At 60.6% G+C, this 10,278-nt stretch overlaps 1 protein-coding gene across 2 annotated transcripts; it reads left to right on the forward strand.

The window, feature by feature from the left end:
• Positions 1–3,124: 3,124 nt before the first annotated feature.
• Sds (serine dehydratase) lies at positions 3,125–10,192 on the forward strand. 2 transcript variants are annotated; one of them, XM_046456531.2, is made up of 8 exons: positions 3,125–3,247; positions 5,288–5,442; positions 6,280–6,319; positions 6,548–6,687; positions 6,771–6,862; positions 7,309–7,536; positions 9,109–9,233; positions 9,570–10,192. In XM_046456531.2, exons 1-8 carry the CDS (start codon positions 3,241–3,243, stop codon positions 9,776–9,778), a joined length of 996 nt encoding a protein of 331 aa, XP_046312487.1. In that variant the 5' UTR covers positions 3,125–3,240; the 3' UTR covers positions 9,779–10,192. The 2 variants fall into 2 exon arrangements, with proteins under 2 accessions (XP_046312487.1, XP_046312488.1); XM_046456532.2 differs by having other exon boundaries at positions 3,162–3,247; positions 5,204–5,442.
• The last annotated feature ends 86 nt before the right edge of the window (positions 10,193–10,278 follow it).

Here is a 10,278-nt window from a genome sequence, read left to right on the forward strand (position 1 = left end):
CACCACTGAGCCACGTCCCCAGCCCTATTTTGTGTTTTATTTAGAGACAGGATCTCACTGAGCTGCTTAGGGCCTCACTAAGTTGCCCAGGCTGGCTTTGAACTTGTGATCCTCCTGGCGCAGCCTCCCAAGGTGCTGCGATCAGAGGTGTGCACCACCGTGCCCAGCTGACCATTGCTTCCTGAGTACACAGTCTGCACCAGGCACTATCCTGACAGTTTTACATCAATTAAGTTATTAAAGCTTTATAACAAATCTAATCATAGATATGGAGGCACAGAGAAGTGCTTGCATATTACACAGGTCACACAGCAAGTTGATTTGAACTTGGAAAATGTTTGCACGGATAAATAAAATGTGGTGATGTCCTTATGATGAAATATTATGTGTTCTAAAAGGAAAGGGTACGGCGTCATGCTGCCACATGGAGGAACCTGGGAGACACTATTAAGTGACAGAAGCCAGGCACAGGGGAAGGAGAATGATCCAAGAGCAGGCAGCACCTTGGAGACAGGTGGATTAACGGTCACCAGGGCGCAGGGGAGAGAGGAGGAGCAACGTCTGCTGCGGGCACAGGGTTTCTTCGGGTTTTAAAGTCACGACCCTGTGCGTGAGTGAATTGTCCGGCATGTGAATTGTTTTCCCAGTCGAGTTGTTCTTTCCAGACATGAAGGGCCGGCCAGGCGCCAGGACGGGCCGGGCGCCTTCTCTCTGTCCCCTTGGGTTCTTATTCGTCTGTTCCAACGATGACACGACACGTCTTGGTTGAAATAAGTGGGTCAGACACGCAGATCTCAGGACAGAGTTGTCCCCTAGTCCCTGCCGCCTGCAGCCCCAGCTCCCTTCCCAGCATCCGTGAGACGGAGATGAAGGAGGGAAGGTGACAAAGGGGACGTCTCCCTTCAGTCCTGTCACCTGGGCCACGGGATTACCTCATATGGAGATGCCCTTTAAACCTAAATCTGGGGCTTCCGAATGTGACCAGCCTGGCCATGTGCCCTCTGTCCCCTACCCCCACTGGCCTTGAGTCCACAAAGGACTCAGAGTCCCCGAATTCATACTCCCAAGCTGCCACTTGCCACCTGCTGGCCTTTGGCAGGCGTCCCAGCCTCTGAGCCGGTCTCCTCGCCTTCCATGTGGGGCCCAAGACACCCACCCCCTGCTCCCCTGGGGTGGGCGACCCCACATGGCAGACTCATGGTGTGGGATCGGCCCAGCTCTGGCTGCGTGGGTGCCGGCTGTATACAATCAGACACACGAGAGCGGCTGTCTGCAGGGTGCCCACAGCACTCCAGCTCTGCCACCTCGTGTCCCCAGCCCACACCCCTGTGGACATCCTGCTAGGGAGGGGGCTTGGAAATGTTGTGCAAAATCAGGGAGGGCCAGAAAAACGGGACAGCCTGTCCCACAGAGGGGCATGGCCGTTCGAGCTGAGTGTGCCCTGGTCGCCCTCTGGCTCATCGACATTCTACTCCCGGCCGGCCGACAAGAGAGCTTTGTTGAGAGGCCCAGGGAAAGAACCAGCCAGACTGTGTGTGTGAGTTTGCGCGCGCCTGTGGACAGACGGACCTCTGCTCACAGCCAGGGACAGACCCAAGGACTGGTTTAGGGCAGGGAGTTTTCAAATGCAACATGCTCCAGTTCCTTGATGGTGGTGGTGATGGTGGAGGTGTTGATTATGATGTTGGTGATGGTGATGGTGAAGGTGGTGGTGGTGTTGGTAATGATGGTGATGGTGGTGGTGGTGATGATGGTGATGGTTGTGGTGATGATGATAGTGATGGTGGTGTTGGTAGTGATGGTGGTGGTGGTGGTGGCAATAATGATGGTGGTGAGGTTGATGGTGATGGTAGTGGTGGTGATGGTGGTGGTGGTGGTGGTGATGGTTGTTTATAGCGGTAGTGGTGGTGGTGGTGGTGATAGTGATGATAGTGGTGGTGGTGATGATGATAGTGATATTGGTGTTGGTGTTGATGGTGGTGATGATGATGGTGGTGGTGATGGTGGTGATGGTGGTGATGATGATGGTGATGGTGGTGATGATGATGGTGGTGGTGGTGGTGGTGGTGGTGATGGTGGTGGTGGTGTTAGTGATGTTGGTTATGGTGGTGGTGATGGTGGTGATGATGATGGTGATGATAGTGATGTTGGTGGTTGTGTTGATGGTGGTGGTAGTGACGGTTGTGATGTTGGTGATGGTAGTGGTGATGTTGGTGATAGTGATGATAGTGGTGGTGGTGATGATGATAGTGATATTAGTGTTGGTGGTGATGGTGGTGATGGTGGTGATGATGATGGTGGTGGTGGTGGTAGTGGTGGTGATGGTGGTGGTGGTGTTAGTGATGTTGGTGATGGTGGTGGTAATGATGATGATAGTGATGTTGGTGGTTGTGTTGATGGTAGTGGTAGTGATGGTTGTGGTGGTGGTGATGGTGGTGGTGATGGTGGTGGTGACTAACTTACTGTACACTCATTCAGTTCCTGGCCCCTTACGTAATACCTTCTCCCATCTTCTGAGACCAAGAGGGAGGTGCCATTGTCACCCACTGTACAAGTGAGCACACCATCGTGGCAGGGGGCGAAAGCGGCTTGCCCAGGGCTACACAGCTGTGCACAACAGGCCAGGCTGGAACTCCGGCCCCTGAGTCTTGGCCACCTGCTCCTGTGTGCCAAAAGACTCTTGAAGGAGGACCGGGGACAGCAATGAAGACCTGTGCTTGGATCGCAAGTTTGGGGGTCAGGCTGCCTGGGTCCCCTTGCCAACTCCTGCCTCTTCCGAGCTCTGTGACTGGGGCAAGTGACCACCTCTGAAACCCCCGTCTCCTGGCTGTGAGGTGGTGGTAATAACAGTCCCCACCTCCTCTGTGGCTGGACACTTATTATTGTGGCTATTGTTTCTCTGTCACCTACCGTAGGCCAAGCACACACCAGGGACTTTAAATTTATTTAATGGTCCCTGGGAAAAGGTGTTGTCCTGTTTGCAAGTGAAGACACTGGTGGGGGGAAGGCAGGAGGACCCTGTAGACGGGAGCATAGCAGCTCCCCACCTCCGGGAACCCCAGCTTCTGACGGGGGCGGGGCGGGGGCGGGGCCGGCCCTGCGAGCCCATTGGCTGCCCGAGGCATAAAGCAGGAGCCAGGGAGGATTCAGGCCAGTCCAGCTGCCTCCCTGGGTCCCTGAGACCATCAACACCATCTCCCTCTCACTGCCTCCCTCTGTCCGGACGTCCAGCTCATTACTATGCCTGGTAAGTGACCCTATCCTCAGTCATACCCCAGGACCAGCCAGGGTTTGCCAGTGGACAAGGGGTGACAGGGCCAGTGATGTGCTGTGGAGTCAGCGGCTGGGTGCACGGCCCGCTCTGAGCCTCAGTGTTCCAACCTGTCAGTTGGGGGTGATAGTAGGAGCTTGCTGCAGATGGAATGAGAGAGCACTTAATAATAACAGGTGACATTTACTGAGCACCTGCCACGGCCGAGTGAGAGGGCGAGGGTGGGGGTGGGAGTGACAACCCAAGGCAGGTGCACAGAGGCAGGGGTGGCTTTCCTGTGCCAGGCCCCCCACCTGGCTCCACATCTGTGGGAAGAATTGTGACCTGCAGGACAGGGTCCTCCAGATGCCCCCGGGGTCCCTGGGGTGGGCTCCTGCATGGCAGCCAGGGCATGGTGAGCTGTGCAGGCCTCCTCTGCCCGTGGGTCAGAACCAGCGTCCACTGTCGGGGTCAGGCCCTGCTCTCTGATTGCATTCAGAAGATGTAAGGGGGGAGGCCTCAGGGGCCCATCAGCCCAGACAGCTTGGGGCTCCCACATGTGAGGGCACTAAGGCTGGTGCCATGGCCAGGACCCCCCATGGGGATGTCTGAGCCAGTCTTGGGGAGGGGGCTTCCTGAGCCAGGAGCGCCCAGGCGAGGGACGGGAAATTGGGGCACGGGCTAGCCGCCCCCGGTGCCAGGCTTCTTGGGGGTGCGGGGACCCCAGATAGGCCCCTGAGCCGGCCACCTGTGATCTCCTCTGCCCCAGCCCAGGTTGGGGGGCATGAGTCTCCCTGTGGCTTTCAGTAAGAGAGAGGGACGGATGGAAAGGCCACGGGGGTGTGCATGGGCTGGATTCTTGGCCATCTCCACTGTAACCACCCGGAGCCGGCACAGGAGGGGTGGCCTGAGCCACACCAGGGTCCTGGGGAGACCCTGAGCTCGGGAAGCCTGCCCCAGACCTACCCTGCCTCCCTGCTGTGACCTAGGACATGCTGGTGTGGCCGCTGTGTCACCAACTACCCAGAAACGGCTGCAGCTGGCAGCGGTGCTGTGGGCTCAACAGGGCTCAAGGGGGCGGTGCGTACCTGGGGTCTCTCAGGGCGCAGGGGGATGACGGCTGAGCCAGAGTCACTGCAAAGCTCCCCTACCCCACGTCTCACAGTGGACACCACCACCAGCTGGGACCTCCCAGCCCTGGGTGGACCCCCAGGGAGGGAGCCCACAGGGGTCCAGCCAGCTGTTCTGACCTCGGCTTGGGACAGTGATGACAGCAGCCACCCTGCAGACTCCAGAGGTGGCTGTGTCCCTCCCTTCCCAGCTCCACATTGGACATTTGGAATTGTCCCTGGCAAGAGTAGGGACATCACAGAGGTGGCCCGCGTCACCATCAGGGCTTTCAGTCCCTTGATTGCTAAACATTTGCTGACACGCCACAGCTTGGACATCACATAGTGTCCCTGCCCCCAAGTCACAGGAGCCCAGGGCTCGGGAGGAAGCTTGGCCTGCCTGTCACGGTGTGGCTTCATGAGAGGTGTGTCCAGGTGGGAAGGACTGTGGTGGCCGTCTTGGAAAACCTGACCTGAGCCTGGCCAGCTCCCAGGATTGGGAAAAGCCCCAAATGACATCATGGTGCCCGGCTCGTGCTGACCATTGGAGAGTGATGACTAAGGACAACAGTGGAGCTGGGCTGGGCTCGGTGGCCGGCAGTCGCCCCGCATGCCGAGGCCCTGGCTCCATCCCCAGCACGACAGAAATGTCTGTATTTGTGGCAGGACCCAGCCAGCACAGAGGCGCGGGGGCTGAGCGGCCTCCCGAGAATCCCCCTGCCCAGCAGTTTCTTGGTAGTTTCCTGAGGTCCCGCCTGGGAGGCAGCTGGACTGTGCCTGTGGGGACCTGGGCACTTTCGCCTGTACTATACCGCCCACTTTGTCCTTCTTCCCGGGGAATGAGGGGCGGGGCCACTGGCCTCAGGGTGCCCACAGCCAGCATGGTGCCCACTCTCCTGACCCTCCGGGCTTCCGATCTCTGTCCCAGCGATGGCGTCTGGAGAGCCCCTGCACGTGAAGACACCCATCCGGGACAGCATGGCCCTGTCCAAAGTGGCCGGCACCAGCGTCTATCTCAAGATGGACAGTGCCCAACCCTCTGGCTCCTTCAAGATCCGGGGCATCGGGCACCTCTGCAAGACGGTACAGGATGGGTCAGGTGCCATCGGGGCAGGTGGCAGCCCCCTTCCTGGACAGGGCAGGCCAGGGCTGGGTGGACCAAGAGGAGATGCAGGCTATGGGGAGGCTCCCCACACGCACTGCACGTCCATGTTAGGACGTCCCCCAACTAACGGGTGACTGTGCACGGGGGTCCCTATGGAGCCATCCCTGAGCCAGGCTCTGGAAGGAAGATGCAGAGAGACTAGAGCAGAACAAACCCCGGAGGAGGGGGAGGGGGGAGGGGAGAGGAGCAGAAGGGAGAGGAGGGGAGGAGGAGGAGGAGGAGGAGGAGAGAGAGAAGGGGAAGGAGGAGGGAGAGAAGGGAAGGAGGAGGGAGAGAAGGGGAGAAGGAGGGAGAGGAGGGGAGGAGGAGGGAGGGGAGGAGGAGGGAGGGGAGGAGGAGGGAGGGGAGGAGGAGGGAGGGGAGGAGGAGGAGGGAGAAGAGGGGGAGAAGGGAGAGGAAGGGAGCAGGAGGAGGGAGAAGAGGAGGAGGAGGAGGAGGGAGAGAGGGGAAAGGAGGAGGGAGAGGAGGGGGAAGAGGAGGGAGAGGAGATATTCCAGGGGGAGGGAGGATCCCAGGCGAAAACGAGGAGGCGGGCCAAGCCTGCTGGGGCACACCTGTCATCCCTGAAACTTGGGAGGTTGAGGCAGGAGGATTGAAAGTTTGAGGCCAGCCTCAGCAATTTAGTGAGATCCTTGCTCAAAATTAAAAGGGCTGGGATGGTAGATCCAGGGCAGAGCTCCCCTGGATTCAATCCCCAGTACATAAAAAAGAAAGACCCAGAGGTGGACCTGACCCTTCCCCTCTTCTCCCCACAGTGGGCTGAGCAAGGCTGTGAGCATTTTGTGTGCTCCTCTGGTAAGTGACCAGCCTCCCCCTCCAGTCCTCTGCTGTGTGTGCTGAGGCCAGGTGCTTCGCCTCTCTGGGCCCTGGGTATCCCAGCTATGATGGGTGGCAAACCTTTGCACTAGCCGGGTTTGGAATTCCAGGAGGAGGCCAGTGGGGTGTGGGGAGGCCCAAGCTGTAGGTGGAGGTCCAGTAGTCCTGGCCCTCGGGCACTAACCTCCAGCCCACCCCTCCTGGCAGCGGGCAATGCAGGCATGGCGGCCGCGTATGCCGCCAGGAAGCTGGGCATCCCGGCCACCATCGTCGTGCCCAGCACCACACCGGCTCTCACTGTGGAGCGGCTCAAGGGGGAAGGCGCCATGGTGGAGGTGGTGGGCGAGGTGAGTGCCCACCCTCAGGCTGTTGGGGCACAGGCGGCCGACCAGGCCCATCACCTTGACTGTCCCCACCCCCAACCTCGCAGACGCTGGGTGAGGCCTTCGCGATGGCCAAGGCACTGGCCAAGAACAACCCCGGCTGGGTCTACGTCCCCCCCTTCGATGACCCCCTCATCTGGTGAGTGCAGTTTGGGGTCACTTGGCACACGGGCGGCCTCTCCCGGGTACCACTGGGCTGCGATGCTCGTCACCACGCGAGATGCCGGTTCTCGTGGCTGCGCCCGTGACCTGTCCACGGGAGAGCACAGTGGGAGGAAGCCCAGGGAAAGGGGTCCTCCAGTCAGGTGGCCCTCGGGGACCCGGGAGCTGTGTGGAGCTGCCCCGCAGCCCTGGCCACTGGCCTCTCAGCCCTGCCCATTGCCACGTTCGTAGCTGGCACTGGTGGCCAGAGCAAGGCCCCAAGTAGACACAGAGCCTGGCGGCTGGCATCAGGGTGGCACCTAGAGCAGGGGACCAGCTGCCCAGCCCCAGGGCACGTGCTGACCCGCCTGCCAGGGTGCCTCGGGCCCTGCTGGGTGCCTGCAGGAAGCCCAGCGCTGACCTGTCACCGGTGCCACTCCCCAGGGAAGGCCACACCTCCCTCATCAGAGAGCTGAAGGAAAGCCTGGGCACCAAGCCGGGCGCCATCGCGCTGTCCGTGGGCGGCGGGGGCCTGCTGTGTGGAGTGGTCCAGGGGCTGCAGGAGGTGGGCTGGGGGGACGTGCCCATCATCGCCATGGAGACCATCGGTGCCCACAGCTTCCATGCTGCCACCACCGCGGGCAAGCTGGTCTCCCTGCCCAGGATCACCAGGTGAGGGCCCGAAGGTGCCCCCTTGGGGGAGCCTCCCTCAGGGTGGCCGGGAGCTGGCTCCTGGGGCCACCCACTGCACAGCGAGGAGCCCGAGGCTTTGGTCACTCGCCCGGGGTCACAGACAGTGAGTGGCTTAAACAACATGGAACTTGATTTCTCTCTCTATGAAAGTCTAGAGGTGGCAAATCCAGAAGCCATTCCAGAAAGTCATGGACCAGTGTTCCTTGGGCATCTCGCTCTACTGTCTTTGGCATGTGGCCTTATGGTCCAAAATGGTGGCTTGCATGCCAACTATCACGTCCACGCTCCATCAGGCAGGAAGAAGGAAGCAGGGAGAGAAGGTTAGGCGCTCACCTTTAAAGACACAAAGTGCAGCTGTTCCTTGATTTATAACTGCTCCAGGGTGACATCCTGATAAACCGTCATTTGTTGAAAATATTTCAAGTCAAAAGTGAGTCGCATACATCCAACCTGACACCCCACTTAGCAGCACAGTGCCGTAGAGTGGGTGGCCCCTTGCCATCAGCTGACCAGAGCTGTGTGCCACTGCCCGGCACCACAAGAAAGGATGGCGCCTCAAATCCATGCTCTGGGGAGAGGTCCAAACCAAGATTTCAAGGACGGTTCCCACCGAGTGCGTCACTTCCCCGGTCACACCCCATGGCAAGTCGGGGACATGTGCTTCCGATGACCTGTCACGGGCCAGAAGTAGGTCAGGTGGCCGCGCCTGGCTGCAGAGGACGGGGAGATGTCCTTGTGCCAGGCATCCACGGGGCAGCTAGAAGAGAGGGCAGCGCAGGCTTAGCGCCCACGGTGGAGCCTGAGCCCCGGAGGGACCTTTGGGTTTCCCAGCCGGCCTCCCTGGAGGCTGCCGGGCTGGTCTCTGCCGCAGCCAGGTTGGCGCAGAAGCCACTGCTGAGCGCCTACTGTAAACACAGGCTGCCTTAGGGCCACGGGGGCGCCCTCGAGATGCTCCCGGGAGATGAGCTGGGGATAGGACCAGTGGCCACCCAGGGAGGCTGGGAGAGTGTCCACACAGCCTCCAGCAAGGTCCCAGAGTCACATGGACCCTGCTCAGAGCCCCAGCGCTGCCAGTCCCTAGGCATGTGGACCTTGGGCAGGTGGCGGCAGGTTCTGCCTCAACTTCCCGTCTGTTAAGTCAAACCAACAAATAACAGCAGAATTCCATGACGCTGGGGAAGTGCTTGGCCTGATGCTGCAGTGGGCAGGGCCACCTGAGGTCAGGGTCCGAGCAGCCCTGGAAGACGTCCTGGAGGAGGCATCCTTCATCCTGAGCCTTGAAGGACAGGGCAGGAGGGGGCGGCAGGGGCGCGCGAGGATCAGTGAGGACTGACCAGGTGGACCAGAGCGGGGGTCCCGTGGGGGTGACAGGGTGCTTTTGCTCGAGTGTCCAACACAGATGTACACTACTGACCCCGATCCAAATCATCTGTAGGCAGCAGACCCCGCCGTCTGGGGTCCCTGCCACCTGCTGTGGCTCCGCTCACAGCCACCCTGTCTCCCCCGCCCGTCCCTGCCTCCCTCCTGTCTGCTGACCCCGGCTCCGGCCAGCGTTGCCAAGGCTCTGGGTGTGAACACGGTGAGCGCGCAGGCCCTGAAGCTGTTTTGGGAGCACCCCATCTTCTCTGAAGTGGTCTCGGACCAGGAGGCTGTGGCAGCCATCGAGAAGTTTGTGGGTATGTGCCACTGTCCTCGGCGCGCCATGGGGTCCCGTTCACCCCAGTCCCCTGCATTCCTGCCTCCCATCCTCACCTAGAATGCCCCACTCGTGGAAGGTGACCACTTGTGACACCCTCGCCCAGACCATGCCTCAGACCCTTTAACCGGGGCTTTGGCGATGGTGATCACTAGTCAATGTCAACCTAGGGCAAAACCCAGGCTCCTGTTGAGGGTGACAGTGGAGGCGCGGCCCAGAACCTTCCGGGGCTCAGAGCCGACTGGCTCGCTGCCCCCAAGTCCCCTCAGCGGCCTGCCGCTCCCCTGGGCCCACCATCCCTCGCTGTCCCTGGCAGATGACGAGAAGATCCTGGTGGAACCGGCCTGTGGGGCGGCCTTGGCCGCCGTCTACAGCCACGTGGTCAAGAAACTGCAGGGGGAGGGGAAGCTGCGCGCCCCGCTGCCCAACCTGGTGGTCATCGTTTGTGGGGGCAGCAACATCAGCCTGGCCCAGCTGTGGTCCCTCAAGGAACAGCTGGGCATGAAGAATGGCCTACCAAAGTGAGGGCACCCGCCGTGCCCCTGGTGGGGCCACCCTGGGGCCGGAGTCCCCAAGTCCCACGTGCAGTGCCCTGGGCCTGGCCGTGAGCCTGGACCTGCATCACTGGCCGCTGGGCCAAGGACCAGGTGGGCAGCAGCAGGCGCAGCCATGGACTGAACCTCGCATCTGTGTGGCTGCTCTGCAGTTGTCCCCGGCTACGCCTGCTAGGATGACTGCCTACAAGTGACACCAGGACCCCGGGGGGGAGGAGCTGAGTGCCACTGGGGGCCTGGGCTGCAGGCCTATCTCCTTGGCTGCCTGGGGAGGCGACGGGGCTAGTCCAGCCCGAGGCCCTCCGCCACCCTCCCGGAGGCCAGCTACTCCTTTTTCTAACGAGCACTTTTTCACTGGAAAAGACAACTATGTATTTATGACACAGCAACTGTGAGGCTTTCTGTCCCCTGCGGTCTCGCCCCTGCTTCTGCGCCCTGCTGGGTTGTCCCCAGGTGAGGGACCTGGTGAGG

Source organism: Marmota monax, unplaced genomic scaffold, assembly GCF_021218885.2.
Source record: "Marmota monax isolate L192 unplaced genomic scaffold, Marmota_monax_Labrador192_F-V1.1 WCK01_AAM20220418_F8-fsc00185, whole genome shotgun sequence".
NCBI lineage: Eukaryota > Metazoa > Chordata > Mammalia > Rodentia > Sciuridae > Marmota > Marmota monax.

Excerpts from the sequence above, each read along its gene's own strand:
- Sds (XM_046456531.2), top strand. Across the intron at positions 6,320-6,547 it reads GCATTTTGTGTGCTCCTCTG|CGGGCAATGCAGGCATGGCG; the intron begins GTAAGTGACCAG and ends CCCTCCTGGCAG. Across the intron at positions 9,234-9,569 it reads AGCCATCGAGAAGTTTGTGG|ATGACGAGAAGATCCTGGTG; the intron begins GTATGTGCCACT and ends TGTCCCTGGCAG.